Genomic DNA, 23,849 nt, shown 5'->3' with positions numbered 1-23,849 from the left:
CCATCCATAGTAGAAACAAAAAGTTTTTAAATTCCTGAATGGTGATATTATCTGCTATTGGTGTGGAAGAAGTTTACAAATTGTAAAAATTTATTTATTCATTCATTCATTCATTCATTCATTCACTCATTCATTCATTTATTTGTTTGTTTGTTTGTTTGTTTAACAGTTTAAAGTGTAAAGATGTAGCTCAGATAAAACCCTCAGGAGATTGTCCTAGGTGTCCTAGGCTCTTAATTAACCAGGCAGGTATGGATGGCTGTTTTGCGTGGTGATTTTAATATGTAATGACTATATCTGGCCAGCAGGTGTTGCAGGTGTAGCGCCAAAGCAGGTCCTGGGCCCTTTACTTCCACGCGGGCTTGTGCTCCCAAGTTATCTGACCTGTAAGCTTATGCAGGGTTGAAAGCAACTACAGCAGACACATTTAAAAGAAAAGAGCAGCCTGCTGGTGCTGGCATATGCAGTGTGGTCACTGGTGGGCAGGCAAAATGTACCAGCGACTCCCACATCGAACTTGGGATGGCCATTGGAGCCTGCTCAGAATGGGGCAGGGGCCAGTGGGCAAAACACCACTACACTCAGACTACAGGGCAAGCAAGGCTCATACCATGCCTGAATAAACCTTTATTTGAGTGTGTCAGGAAAAGGAGCATTAGAAACATTGGACTCATCTTCCAACTCACAGGGGTGTGGGGTGGGATGGGGGGGCTGGTCCTCCACTTTCTAGCTCCTGAGTGCTGGGAATATAAAAAATTACTAACTACAAAAAAGAACAATGTTGTCACTATCATGCTTTCTGTTGTACAACATTGTTAAAGTATACTTCTTTGACCATATAGTTACATAATTCTGGCGCTCCCCACACAAAAAAGAAAAATAAGATGGAATAACATGGTGTATTGGCTCACACCTTTAACCCCAGCACTCAGACGTCTGAGGCAGGTATATCTGCCTCTGAGTTGAATGCCAGCCTCATCTATGCAATCAGGTCCAGGGCAGCCAGAAGTACATATTAAGACCCTGTCTCCCATGCAAAAAATCAGTCAAACAAATAAAAAAGATAGAAAGAACTTGGAGGTTTTAACTGAAGTTCCTACAAAGAGTTGTGCATTCACACTAGTTCTGTATCCATCTTCCAGAAACCTGAAGTGAGGTGGTATTGTGTTCCCCGAAATATTGTGCACCCTAATAAACTTATCTGGGGTCAGAGACAGAACAACCACAATATTAAACATAGAGGATAGGCAGTGGTAACACACGCCTTTAATCCTAGCATTCCAGAGGCAGAAATCCATCTGTTCAAGGATACAGCCAAGCATGGTGACTCATGCCTTTAAGCCCAGAAAGTGAACCTTTAATCCCAGGGAGTGGTGGTAGACAGTAGAAAGGTATATAAGGCGTGAAGACCAGAAACTAGAAGCATTTGGCTGGTTAAGCATTTGGCTGGTTAAGCTTTCAGGCTTCAAGCAGCACAGTTCAGCTGAGAGCCATTAGGATATGAGGACACAAAGGCTTCCAGTCTGAGGAAACAAGACCAGCTGAGAAGTTGGCCAGGTGAGGTTAGCTGTGGCTTGTTCTGTCTTTCTGACCATCCAGCATTTCACCCCAATAACTGGCCCCGGGTTTGATTTTGTTAATAAGACTCTCTAAGATTCATGCTACACTGAAGTGCCCCAATTTAAGCTGTAACATCAATAAGATTTTACTAGAAGGCACTGGGTGCTTTAATAGTTAGAATGCAGTGACCTATGATGATGTGCATGTTGACTTCACTTGGGAAGAGTGGACTTTGCTGGATCCTTCCCAGAAGAATCTCTACAAAGATGTGATGCTAGAGACCTACAGGAACCTCACTACTATAGGTAAGACTGAATTTTTCTTTATGTTTTAAAATAAGGGGACAATGGTTCCTTGGTTATTTATGCTCTTCTGTAATTTGATTGAGAAAGAACAAGAATGAGGTGAATGAGTCAGGTGTGTTTCTAAGGTTCACTGAAGATAGTAACTAAAATTTTGTACAGTTTTCAATAATATAACATACATTTTCTGGTACTATATTTTAGGATACAGTTGGAAAGACCAAAATATTGAAGAACATTGTCAAAGTTCTAGAAGATATGAAAGGTAATTTTCAAGTGCAAGTTGATACAAATGTGCCTTTGAAGAAATTGTAATGTATACTGGAAGTTTTAGACAAAAGCAACAGTGTAAATAAGCATAGCTTAAAGTGCATCAATAATTATTAAATTCTCATAAAACCATACTGTGGTGTGTGGTGGTATTGTGTTCCCTGAAATATTGTGCACCCTAATAAACTTACCTGGGGTCTGAGACAGAACAGCCACAATATTAAACATAGAGGATAGGCAGTGGTAGCACACACCTTTAATCCTAGCATTCCAGAGGCAGAAATCTGTCTGTTCAAGGATACAGCCAAGCATGGTGACTCATGCCTTTAATCCCAGAAAGCAAGCCTGTAGCATGAATCTTAAAAGATCTTAAAATCTTATTAATAAAATCAAACCCGGGGCCAGTTATTGGGGTGAATGCTGGAAGGTCAGAGAGAGAGAACAAGCCACAGCTAACCTCACCTGGCCAACTTCTCAGCTGATCTTGTTTCCTCAGACTGGAAGCTTCTGTGTCCTCATCCCAATGGCTCTCAGCTGAACTGCTACTTGAAGCCTGAAAGCTTAACCAGCCAAATGCTTAACCAGCCAAATGCTTTTAGTTTCTGGTCCTCATGCCTTATAAACCTTTCTGCTTTCTACCACCACTCCCTGGGATTAAAAGCTGCTTTCTGGGATTAAAGGCATGAGTCACCATGCCTGGCTGTTTCCAATGTGGCCTTGAACTCACAGAGATTCAGAGGGATTTCTGTCTCTGGAATGCTAGGATTAAAGGTGTGTGCTAACATTTTCTAGCCTAAGTATCTTGTGGCTTTTCTGTTCTCTGACCCCAGATAAGTTTATTAAGGTATACAATATTTTGGGGAACACAATACCACCACACAAGCCTTTAATCCCAGGGAGTGACAGCAGAAAGAGAAAGATATATAAGGCGTGAAGACCAGAAACTAGAAGCATTTGGCTGGTTAAGCTTTTAGGCTTTGAGCAGCACAGTTCAGCTGAGATTCATTCTGAATGAGGACTCAGAAGCGTCCAGTCTGAGGAAACAGGATCAGCTGAGGGATTGGCAAGGTGAGGTGGCTGTGGTTTGTTCTGCTTCTCTGATCTTCCAGCGTTCACCCCAATAACTGGTCTCAGGTTTAATTTTATTAACAAGTACCTTTAAGATTCCTGCTACAGTGATGGTATTGTGTTCCCCAAAATATTGTGCACCCTAATAAACTTATCTGGGGTCAGAGAACAGAACAGCCACTAGATACAGAGGCTAGAAAATGGTGGCACTCACACCTTTAATCCTAGCATTCCAGAGGCAGAAATCCATCTAGATCTCTCTCTCTCTGAGTTCAAGGCCACGTTGGAAACAGCTAGGCATGGTGACACATGCCTTTAATCCTAAGAAGTGAGCCTTTAATTCCAGGGAGTTATGGCGAAAGCAGAAAGGTATATAAAGCGTGAAGACCAGAAACTAGAAGCTTTTAGGTGTTTAAGCTTTTAGACTTTGAGCAGCACAGTTCAGCTGAGAGGCATCTAGTCTGAGGAAACAGGATCACCTGAGGAATTGGCAAGGTGAGGAAACTGTGGCTTATTCTGTTTCTCTGGTCTTCCAGCATTCACCCCAATACCTGGCTTCAGGTTTGATTTTATTAATAAGACCTTTTAAGATTTCTGCTACACCATATACCTCAATATCAGGTAGGTGAATTATTTTTGCAAGGCATTCTTTTAAGAAAGAAGTCAAGGAAACAATGCCTTAACAGATATCGCTGTATCTCATAGCACAATGAGAGCTATGCTGTAGAATGCCAATCCATTTATTTCACACCATTCATATTACAAAAGGTATACACAGTGAAGAGGTGATAAGTATATCTTCAAAACTTTCTAATAAGCAAATAGTCCATAATAAAGCTAGTGTAACTCATATACTTGTTGTGACTGTGCTGTTTAGTGAGAGGGGCATTTAGAGTCAAGAGTCAAGGGGCAGTTGTTGTGGAGAAACCTTAATCCTTATACAACACATCTATGAGGACAGAAAGTCAAACTGTGTGAATTGAATGTGGAACCCTTTTACTGGTTATTCTTCCTTTTTCTCCCTCTCCATCGGACTGGATCAACTTTTGGCTCGAGTAAATTACCCATTTCCAAGCCACCACCTGTAGAGGTCCAGGACCTCTACCAAGTCAAGACCCCTTCTGGGTCAAAGAGTTTTGGAGTTCCTGCTAAGCTGTGGCCACACTGGGAAACTCTGATCCATTTCCGGAGCAAAGACCATCTTTGTTCATTTTGTGGAGGTCCAATTCTACAAAAAACGCAGATCTCACACTCACCCCCTCAACCCAGGAACTCAAGCAATTATGTGGCATATACAGCAATAAAGTTAGATTAGCTGGAGTTACCTCTGCCCTACACAGAGACTTATATTGGTAAGCAAAGAATGGAGTGGAAAGATGATAAAAGAATGAGATGTCAGGACCTCCTTTTCTGAGAAAAGTTAGCACATGCAGAGTCACTGTAATGTCATATGACCAAGGAACAACAGAATGCCAGTAATATACTTATAAACAAATTCTATATAGATAAAAATACAAACATTGTATTATACCAGAATTTGAATAATAACTGCAGCAGCTTTGGCCTGAGGATTTTTCTTGGGAAGTCTGACCATTAAGAGTTAATAATATACTGCCTGGGGCAGGGCAATATGCCCAGGCTTGTTTGAAGAGTTTGTTTTAGTCTAGTGTCCTCATAGCTACAAAAGCTACTGGCCTGAGAACAGGCTGTCATGTCCATCTAGATTCTTAAAATTGGGTTATAGGGTTAATGAGTAAAATGATGACTCTGTTTATTAGTGGTGTCAAAACTTGAGGGATAGTTTATTAATGGTGACTAAAAGATGAACAAAAGGAAGTGAAGCACATGTCCAGAAACAAAATGATATGATCTATGTATTGGAACAACATGAATGGATCCCTGCTTACTAAATTCTGTATAAACAAAGAAGTACTCTGGCTGCTAATTGGTCAGGCTGTAAGATTCTTATCAAAAGCTAATGGGGTCCAGCCCCTTGATAGCCTTCTCTCAGAGTTCCAGAAGAGATACTATCAGTGGCAGATTAATCTGAGGGACACTCTAATAAATCTACATGCATGAAACTCTTTAGTCCATTCACTTTACTCTTCTGAGTCAGTTCTCTTCCTACACAGTTTCTATTCTGCTGTCATGCCTAGCTCCTTTCTTGCCTGGTTTCTCTTTACATTTTTCTGCTGTTTCCTCTATGTGCTATCTTCATTCCTTCATCTAGTTCTGCCCCATCTAGGTTCTCATCCATCTAGTTCTTTCCCATCTTAACTCCTCTTTGTCCTTAGTTCCTCTTTATAATCTTCTAAGTTCTCTCTCTCATTCTTTCTCATCTAGTTCTTTCTCATCTCCTTAGTTCTTCCCATCTTATTCTTACCCACCTAGTTCTTCCCCATCTGGCTCTTCCTCATCTTCCATCTCATTCTTCTAGTTCTCCATCTAATTCTCCAGCGATGTTCTTCAATCTAGTCCTTTCCCAATCTAGTTCTTCCCTTTAGTCTCTAAGTTTTTTTTTAAAAGATTTATTTATTTATTATGTACACAGTGTTCTGCCTACATGCATGCTTGCAGGCCAGAAGAGGGCACCAGATCTCATTACGGATGGTTGTGAGCCACCATGTGGTTGCTGGGAATTGAACTCAAGACCTCTGGAAGAACAGCCAGTGCTCTTAACCGCTGAGCCACCTCTCCAGCCCCTAGTCTCTAAGTTTTACAGTTATATATCCATACAATAGCAATTCTCTGGCTAAGGCACAGTCACCAGGCTGGAATTCCCTCAGGGTCAAAAAGAGAGGCAATAAGATCCACACAAAAGAGCAGTAATTGCCAGCCATCATCTGCTACCCAAAAGGGAAGTGACTAATGGAGAATAGAATCAACTGAGGGCAAAATTTGGTTAATATCTGAGCAAAGGGGATTTTATGTGCTCAATTATATTCTTAAAAGTACTTAAAGTGTTAGAAGTCTATCAGTGACAAGTGAAAATAAAGCTGCCTTATTTTCCTTTGGTCCCTTATCTTCTGTCCAAGCTATTTTCGCCACTGCTGTTTTCTGGCAGAGTGGGAGAGTGCACTCAGTGGCTGGGCAGCCTGAGTCAGTTTGATATACCTATAAGAAGAACCCTTTAGTTCTGAGTTAATAGTTAAAGGTAGATCTAAAACTAGAGATAAGATTTTGGAAAGGGAGAAGGTTAAGCTTAATTAGCACATCTGCCAGATAGTCTGGATGCTATAGTTTATTCTTAGAGAGTACAGAGGTATCTCTGATAAGACACTTTTGTCCATCTGGGGATGGTCCTGGCCAGATGCTGCTAATGACAATAATTACAGGGAGGCTTGAACTGGGGTTCTGGCTATTTATAGTTGTCAGAACAGAAGGTTTTCTAAATATTCCATTAGTAGAGGGGAAATGGTGCCCAATGAATGATGTAAAAGCTACAATAGCACATGAAAAATTCATAGCAGGAAATGGTTAATAATCAAAAGCTAATATCACCAAGACTCCTTGAGCCTTGGCCTCATCCTCTGGAAGAGTTCTTAACTCCTCCAGGTATAGCTTTGTCATAATCAGCTGAATTCCTACTTCATATATTTTTTGCAGCCTGCAGCAGTTTCTCACCATAACCATGGCCTGGCTCACCTCCATCCCCCACTAACTCCTTACACCCTCTGCTGGGACCTGTCCACCACCAGGGATGATTCCCAGTAAAAGAGAGTAGCAGTGGATCTGGGAGAATGGGGGTTAGGTAGGGAGAGGAAATGGAAGGAATGGAGAAGAGGATGCTAAAGTCAGGATGTGTTGTATGAGAGAAGAACAAATATAAAGAAAAAAGAAAGAAATGAAAATGCATTTTTTCTAACTTCAATGATCCTCATAATCTGTAACAGCTCAAACAGTGCAAATGTCCAAAGTCTCTTCTGACACTCAAGACAATCTCTTGACTGTCCCATCTTCTAAAATCAAGAAACAAATTGTGGATTTCCAACATACAATGGCACAGGATATATTCCCATTCAGAATAAGAGGAATATGGCTGTGTTCCAGCCCCCTACTCAAGCAGACATCCCATGCTCATATGCATGCCACATCAGCCAGAAGAACAGGTAAGCAAACTGAGGTGAAGACTCCTTGCTAGACCAGAGGCCACACCAGCCATCAGAAATCCACATAAGCTGCTCACCTGTTGACCTCCTCCATTCTTTCAATAACCCTCCTCTGTATCCCCAATCCCACTTCCCTCCTCATCTCTGTGTTGTAGCCTCTAACTTGGATAGAGACCCTTTGCTGTGGATATCACTCTGTATGCTGCAAATGTGTTGCTCTGATTGGTTAATAAATAAAATGCTGATTGGCCAGTAGCCAAGCAGGAAGTACAGGCAGGACATGCAGAGAAGAGAATGCTGGGAAGAGCAAGGCTGAATCAGGAGTCGCCAGCCAGACACAGAGGAAGCAAGATGTGAAGGCAGAACTGAGAAAAGGTACCAAGCCACGTGGCTAAAAATAAATAAGAATTATGGGTTCATTTAAGTGTAAGAGCTAGTCAATAGTTAGCCTGAGCTAATGGCTGAACAGTTTTAATTAATATAAGCCTCTGTGTGTTTACTTGGATCCAAGCAGCTGCAGGACTGGTGGGTGAGATTTGTCCTGACCATGGGCCAGGTAGGACACAGGAAAACTTCAACTACACCCCTTGCTAAAACAAAGGACATACCATCTACCAGAAGTCCATGTAGGCCACCTGTCCACAGACCTCCTCCACTCTATCAATGCCCCCTCAACACTATCCCCAAGCTCCCCTTTCTGTTCGCTTTTTTTTAAGCCCCAAACATGGGCACACACTCCCTGCTGGAACAAATGCCACACCTACTGCCAGATTTGTAGCCTCCAACTTGGGATTAGCCACACAGACCAGAAGACCAGAGAGCAAATAGAAACCAAAGAACAGAACACCCACCCAACACAGACAAACTGAGAAATCAGCACCTAGACACACAATCACCTCAAACCCAGATATCTGAACACCAGCTTAAGAACACAATCAATGGCTGGGCATGGTGGCACATGCCTTTAATCGCAGCACTTGGGAGGCAGAGGCAGGTGGATCTCTGTGAGTTTGGGACCAGCCTGGTGTACAGAGTGAGTTCCAGGATAGGCACCAAAACTACACAAAGAAACCCTGTGTTAAAACAAAACAAAACAACAAAACAACAACAAACAAACAAACAAACCCAAAAGAACACAACCAACAACATCCAGAGCAATATGTCACTACCAGATTCCATCTCTCCTACTACATCAAGCCTTGACTATTCCAACACAGTTGAAGCACAATTAAGACAAACTTTATAAAAGTGATACTGTTCCTTAAAGAAAAAGTGAATAAGTCCCTTAAAGAAAGCCAAAAAAACAAAACGAAACAAAAAACAAATGAATAAACAGTTGAAGGAAATGAACAAATCTGTTCAAGATCTGAAAATGGAAATAAAAGCAATTAAAAAAATTCAAACTGAAGGAATTCTGAAAATGAAAATCTGGATAATTGAACAGGACCTACAGAGACAAGCTTTACTGAAAGAATACAAGACATAGAACAGAGAATTTCAGGCTTTTGAAGATATGATAGAAATAAATGGATATATCGATCAAAGAAAATGTTAAATCTAAAAATTTCTTAAAACATTACACCCAGGAAATCTGCAATGCTATGAAAAGACCAAACCTAAGAATAATAGGAAAAGGATAAGAATCTAAGCTTAAAGGCCTAGATATATTTTCAAAAAAAATTCATAGTTGAAAAATTTCCTAACTTAAAAAAGGACACAGGATAACACAACCCACAGAATCAACAATTAGGGGCTCAAGAGACTGCAACAGCAATCACAGAGCCTACAGGGGTCTGCACCAGGTCCTCTGCATATATGCTATGGTTGTGTAGCTTGGTGTTTTTGTGGAACTCCTAACAGTGGGATGGGGGTTGTCTCTCACTCTTTTGCCTGCTCTTAGAACCCTGTTCCTCCTACTGGGTTGCTTCATCCAACCTTGATGAGGATTTATGCCTAGTCTTATTGTAACTGGTTTTTGTTGATATCCCTGGGTTATCTGCTCTATTCTGAAGGGAAATGGAGGAGGAGTGGATCTGGTGGAGACAGGAGCAGTGGAGAGGACTGGGAGGAGTGAAGGGAGGGGAAACTGAAGTCACAATGTATTATATGAGAGAAGAATAAATTTTAAAAAAAAAAGAAAGAAAGGAATGTGGACAGAGTGAAGGAAGATTAGACCAAGGCAAGACTACAACTCAGCAAGGCAAACAACAAACCCTGTAGCTCTGTCTCAGACAGGTGGGGCTTCATTCTCAAAAGGCTTAGATAGCTCTATCCCTGAAATTGTTCATCCATGTCTCTCCTTTGCTACTTCTACTCCCTGTATGCAGCTCTCCATGGCAGATGTTTCATAGCTTGTGTATCTCAGCGTCCTATTATCTCAAAATACAATGTTGGCTTCATCTTCATAGCTTTATGCAATGAACTCTCACAGTCTCCTCACTGGGTTTCTGACCCTGCCAAACATAGATGGATACAGCAGTGTTGAACTGAAAACACAGAGGAAGAATCTATGACCTGTAAGTTTTGCATCTTTCTTGTTTCCAGAACCAGTATGACATGGGTTATCCTTCCAAATTTGGCTTCTAAGTTGTGATGGACCCTACCACACTTGGACCAGAGTTATGGCAGGTTCTGTATGAAGTTATTTCTTGAGGTTAGGAATCACTTTGCTTATTATTTCCATAAATTGAAAGCTTAGATGAATGGAGTCTTACCCTTAGGGTGCCTTCCTAGGCTTCAAATGCTGAGAAGGGCCTTCTCTTTAATGGTGTTAAACTTCTTGAAATTTCCTGCCTCTGCTTCATCACAGAACTGCCATTTGAAACTACCTAGTGCTGTTTTTCTCTACAAAAATGATTTTTCATTTCTTTTTGCACCACTTATTTCTTTTCCACTGTAGATCTAAAAGAGTCATTAGTAATAAACACCCATCAGAATTAATACTTTGTCCAAGAAATCAGCCAATTACTTTTTAATTCTGCCTTACTCAATTTCTCAGGGAATGGAGAAACTAAGAATGATTTGAGGACAAAGTATTATACAAATGACCTGTAGCTAAATTTTTCATGGAGTCTATTTCCCATTGAAATCCTATGACCTCAAGCTCCATTGTCTGCATCACTTTCAACACTCCCATATTTCTAGTCCTACAAGAATAGCTAGCTAATCTCTGTGTGCAGCTTTCTATGGCTTTTGTCATCTAAAGTCCTAAAATCTTCCACATTCCTCCAAAACACAACATTTCCATGTTCTACCGGCAACAAAATCACTTTTGGTGTACTACATTTTGTTCTAACTTGCATGTTTCTTGCTGTGATTAAATTCTCCAACCAAAATCACCTCAGGTAATGGACAGGTTTATCTGGCTGATATTGCCAAATCACAACCCACAACTGTAGGAGCTTTGGATAGAAATACAAGCTAGGAGCTGAAGGCAAAAACCACAGGGAAACATTGTTTACTGGCTTTCTCTCTTGCTTGGTCACTATTACATTCTCAGCTAGCTCTCTTATCCATCTCAGGCCCACTTGCTTAGAGATATTGCCAACTCAGTGGAAGAGCCTTCCCACATCAATCATCAATCAACACAATTTCTCACAAACAGTAACTAGTGGTTCTAATCTGGGCATAGCCTCAATAGATGTTCCCTCAGATGACTCTAGGCTACATCATGTTGACAGCTAATGCTAATTAAGACAAAGAGACAATTTAATATATGAGAATATTTTAAAAACAATATATTAACCATATCAATCACTTAAGCAGGAAAAACCCAAAAATGAAGATAGCAACAACTGGGAAACAGCTATGTCAAGAAATAAGGAGAAGCAAGCCTCTAAGATCATGATGAGAAAACTAAAACTGTCTCTTCACAGAAAGTTCCCAAACCAACAAAAACTCAAGGAACTCATAACATAATATAGCAAATTTTCTGGAAAAAAGTAGTGAAGATCCATCATTTTCCAGAAAAACAACAATAAATTTAGATGACAATTAATAAAATCAACAACATAGATGGCACCATTGACCAAAAAAGATAAAAAGACATACCTACAAATATATATCATGTTCCTTAAACAAGAACTATAAGATTCTAATAAAAATTAAACCACAAGAAATCACTGGACAGCACTCATCCTGTGTACTCTGGTTTTCTTTTTTGCCAGTAATAGAAAATTGGTTGAGCAAGGTGGGCTGTTCCACCAAAATTGGAGAGATTTGCTTGAAGCCTTCTGATCATTTAATTTTGTAGAACATAGTTTTGATTACTAAAAGGATCTCATTCTCATAATAAAGAAAAGGATATTTGTTAGGATCACTTAGGCACCATTTTGTTTCCTCACTGATGATTGCCTGTAAGTCTGCATCAGAATGAGGAAATGAAAACTTTTCCAAACCACATACAAGATAACAGATTTTTAAAGAAACAGTGTATGATTTGTATTATACAACTAAAGCAACTTGTTTTGTTCTAGTTGCTTTATGAATCACAAGAACTTTTGAAAACAAGTTTATCCCCACATTTTGTGTGTGAGAGAGAATGTCTTCCATGTATATATAGGTGGCATACAAGAAAAGAGGATGTCAGATCCCCTGGATGTGGTGTAGCAGATGGTTATGAGCCTCCCAACTTGGATTTTGGGATATGAACTCAGGTCATCCCCAAGAAGAATAGATGCTGTGTTATCTGCCTATCCCCACAGTACTTTTTATCCAATAAAGTAAAAGTCTTTCACAGATTAACAACACCAACAACAACCAAACCTAAATAAAGAGGTAAATAAATGACCCTTGGGAACATGATGCATCAATATTAAAATGTTGTGTATGGTAAATTTGCAGCATGAATTGAATACAATCCAAAGAAAATTTTCTACAATTTATAAAAGGATACCTGATTCTAATGCTACATTCAAAGTGGAAACACTCAGAATGCTCAATGAGATTATGAAAAACTAATACACATAATGACACCATGTGACTTCTATATTTACCATAAAGCTACAACAATCAAGAATATGTACAACATTTGTGAAATAAAAGGAGAAAGATCCAAGAACAAAATCAGAAAAATATAGTCAACTTTTAACCAAAAGACTAAAGAAAACTAAGCTAGGAAAAGTGTGATCTTCAACAATGTTACCCAACTACCTATAATTCTATGTATATAGAAATTAGTACAGACTTCACAACACCCACAAAATTAACTCAAAATGACTTCTCAACTGTTATGTTTCTGATCCTCTGATATTTCTTCCAAACAGAGAGGCTCCAAGCTCTAGAGCTCTCTTGGCAAATGGAGGTAATCTCATGTGATGGCTCTGCAAACTTTCCTTTCCCCCTTGTGGTTTCAGGGAAACCTAGTTCCACTGATCCCCAATCACAAAACAGTATAGAAGAATAATTTAATGTTTATTTCCTGCTACATGGGTATGGCACATGATGTTATCTGTGGTGATCTATTGTGTCCCCCAAAATATTGTGTATCCTAATAAAACTTATCTGGGGTCAGAAAACAGAACAGTCACTAGATTAGACATAGAGGCCAGACAGTGGTGGCACACACCCTTAATCCTAGCATTCCAGAGGCAGGGATCCATCTGGATCTCTGTGAGTTTGAGGCCAGCCTGTTTTACAAAGTGAGTTCCAGGACAGGCTCTAAAGCTACATAGAGGTTTGCCTGGCTCTGCCTCCTGAGTGCTGGGACTAAAGGTGTGCACCACCACCACCTAACTTCTGTGTATATATAATGGCTGTTCTCTGACCCCCAGATAAGTTTATTGGGGTGCACAATATATCAACCACAGTTATCTGCCCTAACCACCTGTCCAACATCATGCAAACCTCAAATATCTTTGTAGCTCAGAAACTTGTTTTCTCCCATGGAACTGAACTTCCCTGAATCAGGTTGAGACTGGTATCAGAAATTTTAAAACATTCTAATCATGTATTGCTGATGGATGATTCCCAACACTTCTTTCTACAAGTTTCTAAGATATTTGTAACATTTATAAGACAAACCTGAAAGTGGAGGCCTTACATCATGTGTAATCCCTGTGCAGCATGGCCACATAATCTATGTGCATGCCTGGTGTGGCTACATAAGCCCCTATATGCATGCTCCAGGTGATCCTTAAAAGCAGACTCCACCCATTCCCTCCCCTTCCACACATTTCTCTCCAGCAGTCCTGCTCACTTGCCCATCTTTCCTATCCCATTCTAATAAAACTCTCAAAGTGGGTTTTGCTGTATCTTGTGGCCCATTCTCATACCTGGTAAATAACATTGGTGTCTTGACTGGACTTTTTAAATCCCCAAATCCAAACTCCTAAATTCTCCCAAACCTAGAACTTTCTGAGCCACGCACATGATGTCATGGATGAAAGATTCCTCACCTGGCACCTTGAGATGGATCACCATCAAAAGAGACACAAGGCAAATGTTGCACGGTGTCTCCATGGGTCTCCAAGGATGGGAGGGCTGACCTATGAATGGCAGAGCTGATGCAGAAGCTTTTTGACTTACAGTTGTGTGGAATCTTCAATATTACTTTTCTTTTGAGACATAGACTGGAACTTGCAGTCTTCAATAATTCTGCCTCAGTTTCCCAAGTTCTGGGATCACAGGTATGCATTACCATACCCAGATCCTTTTTTCATATTTGTAAATGTTCTAAAATCCAGAAATATATGGTCTAAAATGCTTATGATCCCAGGCATTTGCCACAGGGAATTCTAGATCTGTGGGAGACCAGGAGCCAATCTTTTTTGAGTGTCTACTTCATGCTCACCTGAGGCCCAGACCGACACCACAGCCTGTGTGAGATGGAGAGTCCCATTGTGTGATGTGACTGGGGTTTCCCAAACAGCAGAGCTGACTCTGGCTGCACTATTAGGTTAGTGAAAGTGACTTAGAATTTGGCACTAGGTTCCTGATGATCCTACCAGCCCTGGGACCTTACATGGCTCCAACTTTCTTCCTAGGCTGTACGTCAACTACTCTTCAAAGCAGATTAGGATTCCCAGTTACTCTGAGGCAAGAAAGTTAGGAACCTAAGGCCAGTCTGGGCTTTACAGGGAGATTGCCTTTATTGTTTTGTTTTGTTTTAAGCAGTTGGGTATGCCAGGCTGTGGTATTGCATGCCTTTAATCCCAGCAATCAAGAGGCTGACACAGATGGATCTCTGTGAGTTCCAGGCCAGCCTGGTCTGCCAAGGCTACACAAAGAAACCCTGTCTCAGAAAGCAAAACCAAACTATAAACTGTAGCACGAATCTTAAAAGTTCTTATTAATAAAATCAAACATGAGGCCAGTTATTGGGGTGAATGCTGGAAGATCAGAGAAGCAGAACAAGCCACAGCTACTTCACCTTGCCAGTTCCTCAGCTGATCCTGTTTCCTCTGACTGGAAGCCTCTGAATCCTCATCCAGAATGAATCTCAGCTGAACTGTGCTGCTAGAAGCCTAAAAGCTTAACCAGGCTAAAAGCTTCTAGTTTCACGCCTTATATACCTTTCTGCTTTCTGCCATCACTCCCTGGGATTAAAGGCTCACTTCCTGGGATTAAAGGCATGAGTGACCATGCCTGGCTATTTCCAGTGTGGCTTTAAACTCACAGAGATCTGGATGATCTCTGCCTCCCAAGTGATAGGATTAAAGGTGTGTGTGTGTGCCACCATTTTCTGACCTCTATATCTAGTGGCTGTTCTGTTCTATGACCTCAGATAAGTTTATTAGGGTGCACAATATTTTAGTATTTTGGGGAACACAATACCACCATAATAAACAGTTATTGAGTGTTTTCCTGCCTTCTGTGGGACTGGAATAAGACTCAGTTACAAATTTAAGTAGCAGGCAGGACTTAAATTTTTTTCTTGGTGGCTCTGATCCTGGGCCCTAGTGACAGGTGGTCTGTGGAAATTATAGAAAGGTCCACAGAGATGTTTGTTCTCTGCATGGGAACTGCCAGCTTTCCAATGTCCTGTGTCTTTATTTTGCAGCCTATGGGGCACAGCAAATGTTCCAGAACCCAGCTACTCACAGGATCCATTCCTTGCCTCCCACTTGCAACCAGAGTCTGCCTGCTTGTCATAGGTCTGACCTCTGCCACTGTAAGCTCCCCTGACACCTGTAATGACCACTGCTAACCCCAGACTCTCCATCAGTCCCCATAATATCCCTATCTGATACAAATGACAGTCTAAGTAAGTTCTTTCCCATGTTTGTGGGGCCTCAGGATCTGGCCATACCTACTTTGACTCTTCTCATATCCACACTGGATACTCTGTTCTCAAACCTAGCTGACTTGTGCCTTCACTTGGCCCCTGCTACCATATTCCTTATATGCTTGGCTGTCTCCAGCTGTGTCTGACTCTGGTTGCTTCTCTGCCTCCCTGAATCCCTGTTCCCAAATGCCCACCTTGATATGTGGGTTTGTGGGTCTCCCCACTCCTCAGATGCTTGGAACAGGTCCATCTTTGCTGTGGTGGATGGTTGTTATGACACTGGAGGACCCAGAGCAATATCAAGGCCTCTTCTCCATCCATGCCACCAGTTGTGTTCCACCCAAGTAGTGAGTCAAAAATGATATTGAGCATGTCAGTCCTGCCCAGGGCTGTGGGAATGTGCCTTTGCTCTGATTGAGTGTCATTCACCTCTCTCATAGCCACATTCTCAACTGGAGTGGCATCCATTGACTGGAAAAAAGGGTGTGGGGACACATGCCTGTCATCCCAGCATTAGGGAAAAAGCATAGGAAAATCAGTTCTAGACCACCCACATGGATTACAGAAACTATGCCTCAAAGAAAAGGTAGATCAGGACAGGGGCTTAGTTGGTGGAGGACTTTCCTAGGGTATAAAAAGCCTTGAGCTGCATCTCAGTACTGCATAAACACATGCCTTGACATCTAGACAGGAAGAAAGTTCAGGGCTTGAAGGTTAGCCTCAGTTGCATGGTGAGATGGAGGCTAGCCTAGGCTACATGGGACATGGAAAGAGGGGAGGGAGGGGGGGGGAGAGAGAGAGAGAGAGAGAGAGAGAGAGAGAGAGAGAGAGAGAGAGAGGATTATTTTTGGACAAAGGCACGTAGACTACAGGCAGGGAGAGCTGCCCTGAGAGATGGATGACAGAGTGGGTAGCAGATAGCAATTAAGGTAGCCTGGCTCATAGTTGGAGTGGTACTGTTTCCATGGCACCTGATACCTCAGACAGCAAAAGTGGCCTCAGGAAGGAAGAATGGCATATTCTGCACTCTGTTGTGGAGTTAGGGGAGGGTCTGAAAGGGCCTTTTCATCATGTTCAACCTTAGGAACCTAGAGACAGATGCTGGGTTGTCATAATTGGCTACAAGTCAGGTGGCTTAAAACAGCAGGAATGGAATGTTCTAGTGCTGAAGGCCCAAAGTTTCAAATTCTGGATACTGCCACCTTCAGAAGTTCCAGAGGGGGATTCCTTCCTACCTACTTCAGGATCTGGGACTTGGTTGTTCTGTGGCATGGGTTACATCCCACTGGTTTCCATCTCTGCCTTCCTCTAAATTTGTTCTTTATTGTGTTCTTATTTGAGACAGGGTCTTAATGAGTAGCCCTCATGCTGGCCTGAACTTCAGAGCAAGGTCTTGGGACTATAGCTCAGTGGTATAGTGTTTGCCCAGTGTATATGAGGTCCCAGGTTTCATTACCAGTGCCAGAAAAACAAAACAAAACACAAGTGCTGTGAACATAGGTGTTTGCTAACATATCAGCCTTTTGTCTTCTAAGAGTACTAGACATTGCATTTGGGGCCTGTTCTAACTTCTTACTATATCTTCTCAACTCCTGACTTCTGTCAAGACCCTCTTCCCAGGTGGTTTCACACCCCAAGGTTCACAGTAGGCACGGATCCCAGAGAGCAGCCCAACCAACTTCCAGCCTAGCTGATGGTGCCATCCAGGCTGCTGGCTCACACTGATAGTTCTGGCCAGAAGTTACAGTCCTCTGCTTTACCCCAAGCTTGTGGTCCTTGATCATCCTGGAATGTGGCCCCTCACAAGTGTCTGGACTACTAGACACCTACAGTTGCTGAGGCCCCACTCTCTAGAGCTTTCTCTGGATATGGAGCTGATCAGAGAAGCCTGCTTTCATCTGCCACCCCTATTTCCTCTTTGGTGTCAACAAATGCAACCACATGATGTAAGAAATATCAAATATGAATCTTTTCTATCAAATAGTATCAAACTTGAATTTAATTATGGAATTCAAATCTCAACACTTCCTCCACCTAGTAAAATATTGTTTATTCTCAGACCCAAGTCTGAATTCTAGGAATTTGATGGCTTGAAGCAGTGCCTCCTTTCTCCTTCAATTCCTTCCATACTCACATAATAAGACTGTAAAGACTGATGCCAGATATTGGGGAAAAGACACAGTCACCACTTTCCTCAGGATAAAATCATGTACAGTTCCTGTCTAGGTAAATTCCCTTTTCAAGAGCACATCCTCCTGATCAAGAAAAAAATTGGCCTTGTCCATATACTTATTTAAGCAATTCACATGTTAGTCTCAGGTGGTTTCACAGGATAAATGCTTCCCATGAGCTTCTGTAGTGGCCCTGTACCTCTGGAACTCTGAAGTTCAAGAACAGAACCCCAGGGATGAAAGTCTTTGGACATCACAGTGACAGTGGTACAAGGAAATTACCAGGGCAACAAGGACAAACCTGTACACAGAACAATAGTAAGGCATGCTACAGGGAAGAGTGCTGTGGGATGTTCTGTATGGCAAATGTGTTGCTAATTAGTCAATAAATAAAACACTGATTGGCCATTGGCTAGGCAGGAAGTGTAGGCGGGGCAAAGAGGAGAATAAGGCTGGTAAGTAGAAGGCTGAGTCAGAGAGATACTGCCAGCCGCCACGATGACAAACAGCATGTGAAGATGCCAGTAAGCCACAAGCCATGTGGCAAGGTACAGACTTATAGAAATGGATTAATTTAAGCTGTAAGAACAGTTAGCAAGAAGCCTGCCACGGCCATACAGTTTGTAACCAATATAAGTCTCTGTGTTTACTTGGTCGGGTTTGAGCGGCTGTGGGACTGGCAGGTGAGAGAGATTTGTCCTGACTGTGGGCCAGGCAGGAAAACTCAAGCTACAAATGGCGTCCAACGTGGTGGCAAGAGTTTCCACCTAAAAACTGAGAAAAAAGATTCTAAAACGGAGCTAAAAACAGCTTCCTAATTGTCTCTCTCAAATGAGCGGCAGCTGCCAGTTTGAGCTACTGGCGGGTTTCTAGCGTGCACACTCGACCTGCAGTACGGCAGGAATGAGGCCTCTGCAAGTGGCACATTAAGCTGCATGGTGGATTTAGCCTTTGCTAGTACAAAACAAAAAAAGAGGTTTCTGGACTACACACTGCTTGGATAAAAGCATAGACCCATGATAGCTCCCAGAGCTGGTGGTAAATGTAGCCACGTTGGGAAGCTGAGGTGGGTGGAGCCAGCAGCCACAGCTGCTGCAGTTTAAAGCAAGAGATTCACAAGAAGACAGATTCAGATGTAATAGTTTACAATGTGTGTAAAAATGTACGTAGGCTTGAAAGAGAAAGAAAAAGGAATATATACAGTTATATAAAGAAATAATAGTTTTTAAAAATAAAGTCTTTAAAGAGACAGTAAAGGTAGTATAAAAAATAAGCCACGTAAAAATGAATATTACACTGAGAATCTGGATTGTGTTGTCTTTGGGATTTTTAACTGCAGAAAAACATTTGATTGTAAAAGCTGATGAGTTATGCCAAAATGTATATTTTAAAGATACCTTGACTTCAAAATTTGGGTATAAGGATATGTTGCTTTGGAAAAGAGTCTCTTTTGTTTCCACAGAAAGCCAGAGGCTATGGATTTGTTCAAGATTAAGATACATCAGGTTTGACCAGCCAAGACCCCCTGAAAGGTCTCCGATGACACCATGGCCCAGATGATCCAACATCCAGAATGATTTGAAGGCAACTGGCTCAGATGATACACCCTCATGGACTATTCTATAATTCTAAAATTTTCTTTGTATCCCCATAAGATACAGCGCCCCCCTCCAGCAGGAAGTAGTAAGAGAAGCTACGCCCAAATTCCCAAATTATATGTAATTTTACTTTGTTAAGGTTAAAACCTTCCTTTTTGGAAAAAAAAAAAGGGAAGTGCTGTGGGATGTTCTGTATGGCAAATGTGTTGCTAATTAGTCAATAAATAAAACACTGATTGGCCATTGGCTAGGCAGGAAGTGTAGGCGGGGCAAAGAGGAGAATAAAGCTGGTAAGTAGAAGGCTGAGTCAGAGAGACACTGCCAGCCGCCACGATGACAAACAGCATGTGAAGATGCCAGTAAGCCACAAGCCATGTGGCAAGGTACAGACTTATAGAAATGGATTAATTTAAGCTGTAAGAACAGTTAGCAAGAAGCCTGCCACGGCCATACAGTTTGTAACCAATATAAGTCTCTGTGTTTACTTGGTCGGGTTTGAGCGGCTGTGGGACTGGCAGGTGAGAGAGATTTGTCCTGACTGTGGGCCAGGCAGGAAAACTCAAGCTACAGAAGAGGAAAGTTTTTCTTTGGTGGTCAGGTCATGGGGGTGAGGTTGAGACATGTATTTGACATCAAACTTGGGTGCAAGACATCTCACAGACACCCTTACTTGAAAAATATAGTCACACACTGCCTGACATTTAAATAAATAATGGACCATTTAGATGATGGACATTCCATTCTATACACTGTAGCAGCAAAATACCTATCACTAAGTAAAAGCACAATGGAAGATGAACAAAGCCACAGAAAGGATATAAAGACAACAAAATAAACTTTATTAAGTGGATTTGCCACACATATAGCATACTTTAATTATCTACCCCAAATGTTGTGAAACAGAAACTACAATGTAGTTACGTCCACCATCAGTCTTGAGTGAACATGGTAATTTACTTTCTTCAAGGGTAGAATGAAAACGAGATTAAATAAGTTTTTTTCCCTTGAAACTGAAGACAACTATGATGTCTAGAGTCTTTACCCAATCGTTTACATGAATAGGGTTTTTCTCTTGTATGATTTCTTCCCTATTTCCTGACTTCAAGTTGATATAAAGGGCTTTAAATTTTTTACATGGCTAGAGACATGGCTGAGCAGTTAAAAGTTCATTCCCAGGACCAAGGTGAGGTTTTTGACAACTTTCTGTAATTCCTGCTACAAGAAGATTCAAGGGTCTAACCTTCTTGGGAACCAGCATGCACATTCACATACCCACAAAAACACACACATAATTAAAATTAAAATCTTTAAACAAATTTTCACTCATTAGTTTTTCTCTTGTAAGCATTCATTCCTATAACACAGGTGTTGAGGCATGTAAAGGCTTAGAGAGTTTTTCTTCATCATGAATTGGTTCATGTAACAGAAAGCAAGCATGTAGGCTTGAAGTCACAGAAATAAATACTTCTCAGTTGGTGATATCATTTGGGAAGATTTAGGAAATGATGCCCTGCTGGAGGAAATATGTCACTGGGGGTATGCTTTCATAATTTATATCTGCACACCATTTCCAGTTCCCACTCTCTGCTTCATGCTGCAGGTTGAGGATGGGAGAGCTTAGCCTCATGCTATAGCTGCCATGTCTGACACCTGTTGCCATGCCACTTTCATGGTGATCCTGTATCCCTCTGGAACCAAGAGTTAAATTAAACTCTTTCATAAGTTGATGTAAACATTGTTTTATTTTTTTTTAATTTTTTAAATTTATTTTTGCTTTATGTGCATTAGTATTTTGCCATGGGTGTCAGGTCCCCTGGAACTGGAGTCACAGACAGTTATGAGCTGCCATGTGGGTGCTGGAAATTGAACCTGGGTCCTCTGGAAGAGCAATCAGTGCTCTTAACCACTGAGCCATATCTCCAACTCCCGACATTATGTTTTATAACAACAGCAAAGGCACAAATAAACATTCATAAAGTTTTACACCTGAATTATTTATTTCATGTCATTGAAGAGATGTATGAAATCTAAAAGGGTTACTTTATCATTTACATTTATAGGGTTTTGTCCACATGAGTTTGCAGTTGCAAACAAAATAAAAACAAGCATTATACTGCTTGCACAGACTGTTGACATTGTCAGATTTTTTTTATCTCCAGAATACTCTTGTGTACCTTAATTGGCTAAAGATCTTACCAAATCCTTTATAGCCTGATTCTCTTCTGTATGAGTTTTTTCAGGTCCTCAATGGCTATTGTGATATGCATAGGCTTTAGCAGAATGATTTCACACTGTAAGTTTTACTCTTTTATAAAGACTACCATGAAGTGCAAAACCTTACCACACTGACTACATTTATAGGGTTTCTCTGCAGTATGATGTTTTCTCATGATTTTGAAGACTACAGTGACATACAAAGGCTTTACCACATTGATTACTTTCATAGGATTTCCCTCCAGTATGTGTTCTTTTATGTATTTGGAGTCTACTGTTAAATGCAAAGGCTTTCCCACATTGATTACATTCATAGAGTTTCTCTCCAGTATGTGTTCTTTTATGTATTTGGAGATTAGAGTGAATTGTAAAGCTTTTAGCACACTGATTGCATTCATAGTATTTCTCTGAAGTATGGATTCTTTTATGAATTTGGAGATTACTCTGTTGTGAAAAAGCTTTTCCACATTGATTACATTTATAGGGTTTCTCTCCAGTATGTGTTCTTTTATGCATTACAAGATGACTATGACATGTAAAGGCTTTACCACAATGATTACATTCATAGGGTTTCTCTCCAGTATGTGTTCTTTTATGTGTTTGGAGATAATTGTGACATGCAAAGGCTTTACCACACTGATTACATTCATAGGGTTTCTCTCCTGTATGTGTTCTTTTATGTATTTGGAGATGACTATGACATAAAAAGGCTTTACCACATTGATTACATTCATAGGGTTTCTCTCCAGTATGTACTCTTCTATGCATTAGAAGATGACTGTGTTGTGCAAAGGCTTTACCACACTGATTACATTCATAGGGTTTCTCTCCAGTATGTGTTCTTTTATGTATTTGGAGACTACTGTCACGTGCAAAGGCTTTACCACATTGATTACATTTATAGGGTTTCTCTCCAGTATGTATTCTTTTATGTGTTTGGAGATAATTGTGATATGCAAAAGCTTTACCACATTGATTACATTCATAGGGTTTCTCTCCTGTATGTGTTCTCTTATGTATTTGGAGAGAACTGTGACATACAAAGGCTTTACCACACTGATTACATTCATAGGGTTTCTCTCCAGTATGTATTCTTCTATGCATTAGAAGATGACTATGTTGTGCAAAGGCTTTACCACATTGAATACATTTATAGGGTTTCTCTCCAGTATGTGTTCTTTTATGTGTTTGGAGACTACTGTCACGTGCAAAAGCTTTACCACACTGATTACATTCATAGGGTTTCTCTCCAGTATGTGCTCTTTTATGCCTTAGAAGACTACTGTTACATGCATAGGCTTTACCACATTGATTACATTCATAGGGTTTCTCTCCAGTATAGATTTTTTCATGCCTTTGAAGATGATTATGATATGCATGGGCTTTAACACTTTGAGTATATTCAGAAGGGTTCTCTCCAGTATGACTTCTTTCATGCCTGCAACGATAATTAGCATATGTAAAAGATTTACATTATACTGTTGAATATATCTGAATGAATTAATTTTACCCTTCAGTCTAACTGTAAAGAGGAATCAGATCTTAAAGCTTTATTACTTTGTTTAAACTCATGTTGTTCCCCTTCATTAAGGGTTGTTTTGCATCTTTGAATATACCTGTGATGGTAAGAGCCTTTATTACAGGACTCACATTTATAGCACCTTTTTTCTCTATATGAATTTTTTTCACATATTTGAAGAGAATTGGAAAAACTTAGAGCTTTACTACCCTTATTGCATTCATAAATTTCCTATACTGTGAATCATACTACATTTGCAAAGTGAACCAGGACAAATAGAAGTATTTATGTATTCCAAGCACTCATAGGGCTTTTCTGCAGTATTAGTTTGTTGATGTATTTCCAATGAAGCCAGAAAATCAATTACTTGTAAACTTGAATCACATTCAACAAGTCTATTCAAATTGGGATTACTACAAATCTAATTGTTCTGAGAGGGAGAAGGATATGTTGCTTCTTTCAATATCCCTATGTTCATATGGCTTGTATCCAGAGTGACATATGATATACCTATTAAAGGAAGAATAGCAAATAAAAGGTGTCCACATTGCCATCACACAGTCTGACTTTCTGTTCCTCATAGACATATGGTACAGGGATTAAGGTTTCTCCACAACAACCACCCCTTGGCTCTTGATTCTAACTGCCCCTTTCACTAAACTGAGCAGTCACAACAAGTATATGAGTTACACTACTTTTACTGTGGACTATTTTCTTATTAGAAGGTTTTAGACATATACTTATCACTGTACATACTTTATTTAAACATACTTATCAATGTAAATACTTTTGTAATATGAGTGGTATGAAACTA

General features: G+C 40.6%; 1 protein-coding gene across 2 annotated transcripts in view; it reads right to left on the bottom strand.

Moving 5' to 3' along the window:
• LOC128121593 (zinc finger protein 431-like) overlaps window positions 1–23,849 on the bottom strand; it is an 81,141-nt gene that overhangs the window by 22,295 nt on the left and 34,997 nt on the right. The window contains exon 4 of one of the 2 annotated variants that reach the window (XM_052756386.1): window positions 20,121–22,954. The exons of the other annotated variant lie outside the window; for it this stretch is intronic. Within the exon in view, the coding sequence (XP_052612346.1) occupies window positions 21,658–22,954 (1,297 nt within the window). The 3' untranslated portion in view covers window positions 20,121–21,657. Of the gene's footprint in view, window positions 1–20,120; window positions 22,955–23,849 lie in introns of those variants that run through there. 2 annotated transcript variants of the gene reach the window in all.

Source organism: Peromyscus californicus, unplaced genomic scaffold, assembly GCF_007827085.1.
Source record: "Peromyscus californicus insignis strain IS unplaced genomic scaffold, ASM782708v3 Scaffold_3__1_contigs__length_106647218, whole genome shotgun sequence".
Taxonomy (NCBI): Eukaryota; Metazoa; Chordata; class Mammalia; order Rodentia; family Cricetidae; genus Peromyscus; species Peromyscus californicus.
The sequence above is the reverse complement of the archived record's forward strand: the minus strand, read 5'-3'. Positions and strand labels throughout refer to the sequence as shown.